General features: G+C 38.0%; 2 protein-coding genes, 1 long non-coding RNA gene and 1 pseudogene across 3 annotated transcripts; all 4 read right to left on the bottom strand.

Moving 5' to 3' along the window:
• Positions 1 to 1,901: 1,901 nt before the first annotated feature.
• LOC145624988 (uncharacterized) lies at positions 1,902 to 4,832 on the bottom strand. Its single transcript, XM_081678072.1, has one exon. The coding sequence runs from the start codon at positions 4,830 to 4,832 to the stop codon at positions 1,902 to 1,904; it is 2,931 nt and encodes a 976-aa protein (XP_081534198.1).
• Positions 4,833 to 5,835: 1,003 nt separating this feature from the next.
• On the bottom strand, positions 5,836 to 7,111 carry LOC145613083 (uncharacterized). Its single transcript, XR_014106861.1, has 3 exons — positions 6,405 to 7,111; positions 6,072 to 6,148; positions 5,836 to 5,906 (listed from the first exon to the last, which is right to left on the bottom strand). It is a non-coding gene; the product is annotated as an uncharacterized LOC145613083 (long non-coding RNA).
• Positions 7,112 to 8,167: 1,056 nt separating this feature from the next.
• LOC145624989 (putative mitochondrial protein AtMg00860 pseudogene) lies at positions 8,168 to 8,665 on the bottom strand (annotated as a pseudogene).
• A 306-nt stretch (positions 8,666 to 8,971) lies between these two features.
• LOC145624990 (uncharacterized) lies at positions 8,972 to 10,615 on the bottom strand. The gene is made up of 2 exons (XM_081678073.1): positions 9,728 to 10,615; positions 8,972 to 9,628 (listed from the first exon to the last, which is right to left on the bottom strand). The coding sequence occupies exons 1-2, from the start codon at positions 10,613 to 10,615 to the stop codon at positions 8,972 to 8,974; spliced, it is 1,545 nt and encodes a 514-aa protein (XP_081534199.1).
• Positions 10,616 to 11,012: the final 397 nt, after the last annotated feature.

Consider the following 11,012-nt stretch of genomic DNA (forward strand, 5'->3'; position numbering starts at 1 on the left):
AAAAGCCTCATTTGCGTCGCTCATTTATAGTGTATTTGCGTCGCTTCTATGAGCGACGCAACTGCTCGCGACGCAAATGACTTCTAAGTCATTTGCGTCGCTCCTAGGGGCGACGCAAATAAGAGTCATTTGCGTCGCTCCTTTATAAACAAGCGACGCAAATGACTTTTTTTAAAAACTTATTTTTTGACATTTGCGTCACTCCTTTATAAAAGAGCGACGCAAATGACTTTTCTGATAAACTTATTTTAAGTCATTTGCGTCACTCCTTTATAAAAGAGCGACGCAAATGACTTTTCTGATAAACTTATTTTAAGTCATTTGCGTCACTCCTTTATTAAAGAGCGACGCAAATGACTTTTCTGATAAACTTATTTTAAGTCATTTGCGTCACTCCTTTATAAAAGAGCGACGCAAATGACTTTTCTGATAAACTTATTTTAAGTTATTTGCGTCACTCCTTTATTAAAGAGCGACGCAAATAACTTTTCTGATAAACTTATTTTAAGTCATTTGCGTCGCCCCTTTATAAACAAGCGACGCAAATGACTCTTTTGCTAAACTTTTTTTGTTATTTGCGTCGCTTGTTTGTTTAATGAGTGACGCAAATGAGGTGAATTTTTTTTTTTTAATTATAATATAATAATTGCCTTGTATATGTTTGTAGTACCTGTTTTCCTAGGTATAAAGTAATATGCTAACGCTAATATAATTGAAATTAAAATGCAATATTATTGAATAATGCAAATGTAAATTTCGGCAGAGTCTCCTTTGTAATTTGGCCTACCCATAAAATTGGGAATGACGGCATTATATTAACAACCTGTCCAATAAGATTACATCTCAATATCATAGACATTATACTCATAATCCCAACACCAATTAACCAAATTACTTCATTTCAAGCCTATAATCCAAAACAAGAGTCAAACATGCGCTAAGTGGTAAATCTAAAGTTCAACATTACATATAAAATACTCTGCCCAAATATCTCGGATCTCATTTATCTCCTCCTCGGTGTACGGTGTAGTTCTTGAAAAATCCTATCAACACAACAAATATACAAGAGGAAAGTTTTAATTCAAGATTGTAGCTAACATCAAATTGTATTTATCAAACAAAAAATGAAATCATCTGTCGTATGCCCCTCCACAAATGTTTTCCACATATCCTCAGATATGAAATCATACAGTACATACGGCATTCTTTTCTCCTTCGGCATATTCCTGGTACATGTGATCCAACCACTGACCAATTTTGTTTTGAAATCTCTCCAAGTTTTATCACAAGTGCGTAGGACCTTTTTTTTCTTGTCTTCATCTTCTTCGATTTGAAACTCTCTCTACGCAAAAAATTAAAAAAATAAAAAAAGTTAGTAAATAATTTCATCATATTCAAATAAATTGTTTTCATCATATTCAAATAATGTCAAAATGATCATATAATAGTATAACATTTAACATATAATAGTGAATATTACCTTAACATCTTCCCACAAAGTGTCTTTTATTCCTTGTGGAACTTGATTCCAATCTTTATACAATATAGACACCTTTGCACGACTTATTTCACCAACATGAATTTTGTATGCTTTTGCCCACTTACCAATGGGTCGACACAATTCATCCCATTCAAGCACTCTAGGAACCCCAGGCATGGATTTTAGGCCCTTTGAAGGACCTCTTGGCTTTTTTTTCTTCTTCTGAGAGTCGGTTGTTTGTAGCTCTAATTGTGATTGATTGTGTGGCTCATCTTCCTCACTTTGCAAAGACATGGAAGGATTATGCAAATCCTCATCCTCCATTATTACTTACCTGAAAAAAAAAGACATAAATAAATTAAGACGTCGATTTATATCATTTTTAAATTATAAACTTGAACACATAACAATAATAAGCAATTTATGCAATAACAATAAAAATCATAGAATTCATACCGCCTTCATTCTTCTCTTTTGCGATATAAAATCCTTCATTATGATCTTTTCGTTTCAACGTTGTGTCAAAATCATCGACTATTGGAGGGATGCTCCAAACGGAAGGTGGTGACTCATTAAATTGCTCATCATATTCTTCCTCGTCCACCACATCTTCAATGCCAAGTATCCTTCTTTTACCTTCTAAAACAACTGACCACTTACAATCAGCTGGGTCAGCCATGTAAAAAACTTGTTTTGCTTGTGAAGCTAATATAAATGGATCAGCTAGATGCCCTCGTCGACCAAGATTTACAAGGGTCAAGTTCCCTTGTTCATCTTTTTTTACACCACGGCTACTATCAGCCCACTTACATCGAAATAGAGGAATCTTGAAATCAACATAATCCAGCTCTATTATTTCTTCAATGATTCCATAATAAAATTTCTTCTTATCCACAAGTGTTTTATCATGTGCACTAACATACTCAGATGACAAACCTACTACTTTAACACCACTGTTTTGCATTGTTGACTTGTCATCTTGTCGGCTAGTGTAAAAAGAATACCCATTGATGTCGTATCCCTCATATGACATGACTTGACATTTAGCACCATATGCCAACCATCTCAATGTGTCAGATATATCGTTAGGTGTGGTGGATAGTTGGGACATCACTCGTTCCTTGAACCATGTAACGAATGAACAATTATGCTCCTTTATCAGCTGAAGATCACTTTTGGAAGGATATTTATTTTTAAGAAAAAGCATGTGCTCGTCCAAGTAAGGATGAACCTCACTAAGATTTTGCAACACAAAAAGCTCGGCCTTATTTTTCATTTCAAAGCCCATGGATATCCTTTTCCTGCCAATAGTACCTTGACCTCCAAGCCTCCCATCGTGTCGAGACTTTGGTAACCCAATTTTTTGTGAACGTGCAAGATATTGAGCAACCCATGCTGCCACTTCCTCAGCAACTGTTCGTTGTACAATACTAGCTTCAGGTTTGGCCGGATTCATGACTTTTCCTTTTAAGTCACCCATTTCTCGTTCAAAAGGATACATGTATCTCATACACACTGGTCCACAAAGTTTAATTTCACGTACAAGATGAATAACCAAATGAGGCATCACGTCAAAAAAAGATGGGGGAAAATACATTTCAAATCGACACATTGTCTCAAGTATATCTGCTTGCAAGTCATCTAAAATACTTGGATTTATGACCTTGCTACAGATAGTGTTAAAAAAGACACATAATCTTGTAATTGTATACCTCACTTGAGGTGGCAAAATTCCTCGAATGGCAACTGGTAATAATTGTTGCATCAAGACATGACAATCATGAGATTTCATGCCACCCAATTTCAAGTCAGACATTGACACAAGTCTACGAAAATTAGAAGAAAATCCAGCCGGGACCTTTAAACCATGCAATGACTCACAGAAGCTAGTTTTTTCCTTTTTAGACAAGGTAAAGCAAGCTGGGGGAAGATACCAGCGTTTTCCTCGAGATTCGGGTGCCAACTCTAAACGACCCATAGCAGCCATGTCTTTTCTTACTTTAACTCCATCCTTTGTCTTTCCTGGCATGTTTAATAAAGTTCCCACAATGGCATCACATATATTTTTCTCAATATGCATTACATCTAGACAATGTCTAACTTCCAAATGTCTCCAATATGGAAGAGACCATAGCTCAGACTTCTTCTTGTAACCCCCAGTTGATTTGCTTTTGTAAGGCTTACCAAACTCATTCTCAATGTCTTTGACCCGCTGATAAACCTCACTTGCACGTAAAGGGCCACGAGCTTCTCTCAACTCCACTTTTCCATTAAAAGACCCCTTATTGAATCGAAAAGGGTGGTCTTCTGGAAGATGTCTTCGATTATCCATGTATACATGCTTGCCACAATTGTCTAGGCGCAATGCCTCCAAATCATCTTCACAAATGGGGCAAGGAGTTCTTCCCTTCACAGTGTACCCCGACAAATTCCCATAAGCTGGGAAGTCATTTATCGTACAAAAAATCATGGCACGTAAAGTGAAATTGGTTTTACTATATGCATCAAACATTTGGACACCTTCATTCCACAACAATTTCAAATCTTCAATGAGAGGCGCTAGATACACATCAATGTCATTTCCAGGTTGTTTAGGCCCAGATATTAGAAGGGACAACATAATGTATCTAGACTTCATGCATAACCAAGGAGGCAAATTGTAGATAGTTAGAAGAACCGGCCAGGTGCTATATTGGGTACTTAGTGTCCCAAATGGGTTCATTCCATCTGTACTAAGACCAAGCCTAAGATTTCGATCTTCTTCACCAAAGTCCTTGAACTTTCGATCAATGTTCCTCCATTGCGGGGAATCAGCAGGATGCCTCATTAACCCATCTTTCTTCCTCCCATCAGCATGCCACCTCAATAATTTTGCAGTTTTTTCATCCGAGAAGAGTCTCCTAAATCTCGGTATAATTGGAAGATACCATAATACCTTAGCCGGAGACCCTTTCTTACACATCTCACCAGTATCATTCATCTTGTAACGAGAAACTCCACACCTTGGACACTCATGCAAATCAGCATACTCATTTCGATACAACACACAGTCATTGGGACAAGCATGTATCTTCTCATACTCCATACCCAAGGGGCACATAAGTTTCTTGGCCTCATAGGTGGAGTTTGGAAGTTCATTCCCGTCGGGAAACATTTCTACTAAGGCTTCTAACAACTGCGTAAAACCCTTGTCAGTCCAACAATTGCTCGCCTTTAAGTTGAATAACTTCATAATAGCACCAAGTTTAGTGAACTTTGTACAACCAGGATATAACGGGGTTTCAGCAGCTCTCAAAATACTATCATATGTCTGGGGACACTCTGTGAAATGGTCTTCAACATCTTGCATCATTTCATCTATCCTGTCCTTCTCCACTTCACTCTCACTTTCAACACCAATATCATCAGCTGTATCGATATCCTCACCTTGGGGGTCATTATCATCATCACAATGATTCTCATCTTCCCTTGGACAATAACTAGAACTTGCCTCAATATATATGCTCTCACCATGCCATGTCCACCTCGTGTAGTTTTCTTTAAACCCACGACGAATTAGATGATCTTTAATATCAACTATATCACGATATCCCCTCGAATTATTACAGTCACAACAAGGACAAAGAATATTCTTTGATTTATTCTCTGTTTGGTGTTTTAAGGCAACAGTGCTAAACTCTTCAATTCCTCGTAAAAAACTTGTACAATTTCGTTTACCATACATCCAACTTCGATCCATTTTCAACCACTGAATAACAAAATTAATTTTAAGATAATGTGTATATTTTGTAACATATATAGCTCCTTAACCATAAACAAGAATATAAGGCATCAAACATTTTCATTCAAAGTTTATATCATGTAAATGCAACTCCGGATGATCCAATAAGGTCCTTATCACTCCAACCTAACCCATTCTTGAATGTCCTATCTCACTAATAACTACTTGTAAAGTTTGGTTCTAAAGAAAATCCGGCAGCATTTCCCTACAGTTCTCCAAGCACACAATGTAGATAATCGGCTATCAACATATGTACCCAGAGAACAATCGGGAAATAGTGAGCCATGATCTTCTTAGATCCAAAACAATTCAAGTAGTTATCACCTAAATGAGATAGAACATTCAAGAACAGTCCCAAACCGGGGACTATTCAAGACTTACTCCTAATGAGTAAGCCCTGAACGGGTATCTAAGTCAATGATGCAAGTATTATTGCAATTCCAATCAATTATATCACAATTAAAAATCTCATACAATTCACAATCATTATACCAACCAGAACAAATAAGTTAATATTGCAAAGAATGGTTCAGATATATATACCACAAGTGAAGACAATCTCGTATGCGTACTACCGCCTTAATCGTTTGTCCACAACCAGAACCTCGAGCAACTTGTGGAATTCACTTCCGCATAATTAAGAATCTGCCATAAAAAATTACATATATTAAACCAACATAGTTTGAAAATCACTTTGTCCCTGTGATTATGATAATCACTTTGTCTGACCACGTATTTGCGTGTGTGCTCGTGATCCTAAATCTCATAGAACAAGAGCGAGCACGAGAGAAATAGAGTTCAGGACATTACTGAAAGTGCCTAAGTAGAGGTACTTGTTCTCATAAACGCACCCAATTCGTGCTTCCCATCGCCCATTATGATGATGCCTACAAAAAAATTAAATGATAAAAAATAATTTTAATAAGACATTCAAAGAATCATAGATGTCAAGTATATTGCAAAACAGCAACTGTAAAAATCTACAGACTAAATGCAAACAAATTTGCAGAACAAATGGAGCACTAACAATTATCCATAGTAAAAGAACACAATCTATTAAATTACTTTAGTTTGAAGTTTGAAACTTCAAAGAAACCATGGTATTTCAAAAAAAAAAAAAAAAAAGCCCCAAATAACTTTTACCGCAAATTGTATCCAGGCTTTGAACAGTGCAATAGTATTTCACTGGGTGGAAGAACAGATCGCATAAAAGCAGGCTTTGCAGGTGAACAACTATGTCAAGTTGACTGCACTCCTACGCCAATAACATGAAGTAATAATAAGCTCCTTACTTAACTAAACTACATAGAGAAAGTAAAAGACAATTTCCTACACGCCAGAGAAAAACTAAGGCTGAGTACATAACCTGTGAGGCTGTGATACCTTCACAAGTATCCGCCTACTTCTAAAGGTCAAAGACCCAAAGAGAAAAAGTTCAATATTTGCTCCATAATTATACCGTACATAATATTGAAAAGATCCCAGATGATTAAGCCTAGCATTCCAATTACAATATCACTTCTCTATTAGGACATAAGCTAGAGGCCTGGCTTATCATGCAACATTTTTAGGGACTATGCAATATGCTCAAATGACTATGCTATTCTACAGACTGTTCAAAGATGCAAACAAGCAACCAGTAAAATATTGCAAAACAGCCATATAAATTCAATGACTATGCAATATGCTCAGATGAAAATTGACTTCAAAAATTCAATGACTGAAATTCACAAGTATGCAATATGCTCAAATGAAAATTCAATGACTGAAAATTATAAAAATTCAATTAAATCTGCCATATAAATTCTAATTAGTGAACTAACACTAAACCTGAAATTAAACTAAGTCCGAGCCGAAATCGATTGAACATAAAAGATTGAACATTCTAATTAGTGAACTAACACTAAAAGTACAAGTTAAATGCTACATTCTATCTACCATGAAAAGATTGAACATAAATAGAAGCAATCTTACCATAGGTGAAATTGATTTCTAAAATTCAACAATGTCGAGCCGAAATCGATTTTTGGGGGCGAAATTAAGCAATTTTTCCACTCGAAAATTCAAAAATTCAACATTGCTGTAATTTGCTTGAACTTCCTCGGGTTTTTGGGGGCGAAATTATGCGATTTTTCCACTCGAAAATATCAGATATTGCTCGAATTTTTTCAGCAGGATTTTTAATTGAATTTTTTGGGGTTTCTACGGTTCGAATTCGTATGGAATTGAGTACATTTTTTGCTCGAAATGGGGGATTTTTGGTCGAAAATAATCAATTTTTCTGGGGTTTAAGGGTTCGAATTAATTAGGGTTTTTGGTCTAAATTTTAGCTCGAAATTGCTCGGATTTGCTGCCGATTATGGGTGTTGAACTTGATTGCGATTTTGGATGTTGAATTTGCTGGGGATTTGCAGTTTTTTGGGCGAATTTGTGGGTGTTTTTTGGGCGAATTTGTTGGATTGAAGGGTCGAAATTGAAAAGCTGGGGATTTGCAGTTTAGTGAATTAGTGAAAGTGAAAAGCTAAGGTCAAAAGCGCAGAATGGGTAACCTAAAGCAGAGTTATTTGCGTCACTTCATAATAAAAATGCGACGCAAATAACAAAATCTGAAATGCTGAAAATTTGTTATTTGCGTCGCTCATTTATTAAAAGAGTGACGCAAATTATTCAGTGCCTTATTTGCGTCGCTTGTCAGTAAATGAGTGACGCAAATAATAAACTTATTTGCGTCGCTTTAATAAAAAAGAGCGACGCAAATGATAGAAAGCTAACATACATTTGTTTTTTGCGTCGCTTCTTTAATAACAAGCGACGCAAATAACTTTAAAGTATAGTAAAAATACACATTTGCGTCGTTCTTTAGAATGAGTGACGCAAATATGGCGACGCAAATGAGGCTTTTTCTACTAGTGTGGTGCAGAAGTCAAACTCCTCTTCGATGATTGAAAAGCCTCCTCACATTCATCAGACCACCTAAACTTACAGTCCTTGCGCATCAACTTGGTTAGAGGTTGGGCTATCTTGGAGAAGTCCTTCACAAAACGCCGGTAATATCCAGCAAGACCAAGGAAACTCCGAACCTCGGACACATTCTTAGGACTTTCCCATTCAACCACGGCTTTAACCTTTGCAGGATCCACCTTCACACCTTCCTTGCTAATGATATGCCCTAGAAAAGCAACTTCCTTCAACCAGAATTCACATTTAGACAACTTGGCATACCATTTCTGCTTCTGCAACACATCCAAGATCATCTTTAAATGTTTCTCATGCTCTTCTTCATCCTTAGAATATATTAGGATATCATCAATGAAAACCACAACACAGGTATCCAAGTACTCATGGAAAGTACGGTTCATCTGGTCCATGAAAATGGCAGGTGCATTAGTGAGACCAAAGGGCATCACTTAAAACTCATAATGCCCATATCTGGTGCGAAATGCAGTTTTTGGGATATCCTCCTTTTTCACAGGGATTTGATGGTACCCAGATCGCAAATCAATTTTAGAAAACACACCAGCACCCTTCAACTGATCAAACAAGTCTTCAATCCGTGGTAAGGGATACTTGTTCTTGATAGTTACCTTATTTAGTCCTCGGTAATCAATACACAAGCGCATGCTCCCGTTTTTCTTCTTCACAAACAACACCGGAGCACCCCACAGAGACACACTAGGTCTTATGAAACCCTTATCAATCAACTTTTGCAGCTAAGTCTTCAACTCTTGCAATTCAGGAAGAGCCATCCTATACGGAGCCTTGGATATCGGAGCAGTACCAGGAACCAGATCGATATTGAACTCTACATCCCTTTTAGGTGGAATACCAGGTAACTCCTCAGGGAAAACATCAGGGTATTCCCGAACAACAGGAATGCTCTCGAGTTGATCTTCGAGAGACAAGTCCTTAACTCTGCAGAGGAACACCATATCACCTTTATGTCGAAGCCTCTTCATTCTCATTGCAGACACGATCTTCACATTTTTCTTCAACACAATACCATAGTAGGAAATACGGTTACCCTTAGGACCACACAAAACAACCTTCTGATCGCGACAGAGAATGGCTGCATGGTACTTCGGTAACCAATCCATACCAAGGATTACATCAAACTCAATCATAGGAAACTCCTTAAGGTCAGCATATAATTCAGACCCAGAGATAACAACAGGGACTTCTTTAAACTCCCGATAGTAGGAAAAATCCTCTCCCGAAGGAAGAGTTATAATGGATTTTAAAGGAGAACTAGAAGACAAGTTGGCTTTTAAAATGAAAGTGCTAGCAATAACAGACACAGTAGCACCAGAATCAAATACAACATAAGCAGGAACATTATTGATATGAAATGTACCCGTCACCACATCGGGCTAAACATCGGCCTCTTCTTGGGTCATGCAATAGATCCTATTCCTCGGAGGAGCAGATGAGGGAGCAGGCATTGAGCCACTAGAACTAGAAGAATTCACCCTCTTGGGACACTGATAAGACTTGTGTCCATCTTCCTTGCAAAGGTAACAGACAATCGTAGTGCCATCACAGTTCTTCCCTGGATGATGGTCTTTGCCACACCTGTAGCACTTCTTCGAGACTGAACTCTGACGAGGACCAGAACTCTGATGATTACCACTTATTACAGCATTATCAACCCTCGGCTTCTTAGCGGGAACTTGAGAATAAGGCACTGAAGGTCTCCTTGCAGATGCAACCTTCGCAGCTTCTTCGTCAACTATGGATGCATGGATACTAAGAGCAAAATCATAAGCCCCTTGGAAAGAAGCAACGCCCGAGCTCAACACATGGGTTCTCACTCTAGGATCCATCTTCTTGATGTACCTCTTCACCCTTTCAGCTTCAGTAGGGATGATAGAGGTAGCAAAACGGGACAATTCAGTAAACCTGTCCGTGTACTCCTGGATGGATAGAGAACCTTGAGACAGAGAGAGAAACTCTTCCTGCTTTTGCCAACGAAGTTCATCAGGGTAGAATCTCTCTTTCAGTTTAGTTGCAAATAAGGGCCAGCTGAATCCCGGCATAACCACGCATTCATCCCTGACTGTACTCCACCAATTGTCAGCTTCGAGCTTCAGATAATAAGTACCAATAACTACTCTTTCCTCGGGTGGGCAGCCCGTGGCATTGAACAACTTTTCCATTTCTCTTAACCACCCTTCAAGTACCACTGGATCAGCAGTTCCATCATAGGTGGGTGGACGATGACGATCGAATCTATCGAAAGTGGATTGGCCACCACATGGAGCAGCACTGCGGTTTGCCAAGGAAATGATGGCATTTTCAAGGGCACGACGTCTGCGACGCGCAGCCTCTTTCTGAGCACTTACATTTTGTGGAGGCATGCTACAAAAAGGACAAAGTTAGTTTGCATGGCACAAGATAAAAGCACATATACATTTACTGAAAAGAAAATTCCCAAGATAACTTCCTACCCAAGTAACTCTCACTAAGGTCTTTAAGGCTTTATCGTTTACCTAGGCAACTAAACTACAGTTTTCTTTAGAACTGCAGCAACTCAATGAGAGTTTTGGAACGTTTGCTCTGATACCAACTGTAACACCCCGTCTAAAACAGAAGGCGAGACGTTAGCGGAAATAACGTCGAGACGGTAATGTCACTCTAAAGGTTACTAAAAAAAGAATAAAAAATAAAGGAAACAACTGAATAAATAAATTATTTAAGTGAAAGAGAACTCAATAAACATGGAAAACTTCAAACGAGGCAGAACAACCTCAAATC

Source organism: Chenopodium album, chromosome 3 (genome assembly GCF_948465745.1).
Source record: "Chenopodium album chromosome 3, dcCheAlbu1.1, whole genome shotgun sequence".
NCBI classification, from domain to species: domain Eukaryota; kingdom Viridiplantae; phylum Streptophyta; class Magnoliopsida; order Caryophyllales; family Amaranthaceae; genus Chenopodium; species Chenopodium album.

Coding starts and splice junctions, on each gene's coding strand:
- LOC145624988 (XM_081678072.1), bottom strand. CDS start 4,832: ATGATGCAAGATGTTGAAGACCATTTCACAGAGTGTCCCCAGACATAT.
- LOC145624990 (XM_081678073.1), bottom strand. CDS start 10,615: ATGCCTCCACAAAATGTAAGTGCTCAGAAAGAGGCTGCGCGTCGCAGA. Junction 9,629..9,727: donor CTTATCAGTGTCCCAAGAGG/GTGAATTCTTCT, acceptor GCCGATGTTTAG/CCCGATGTGGTGACGGGTAC.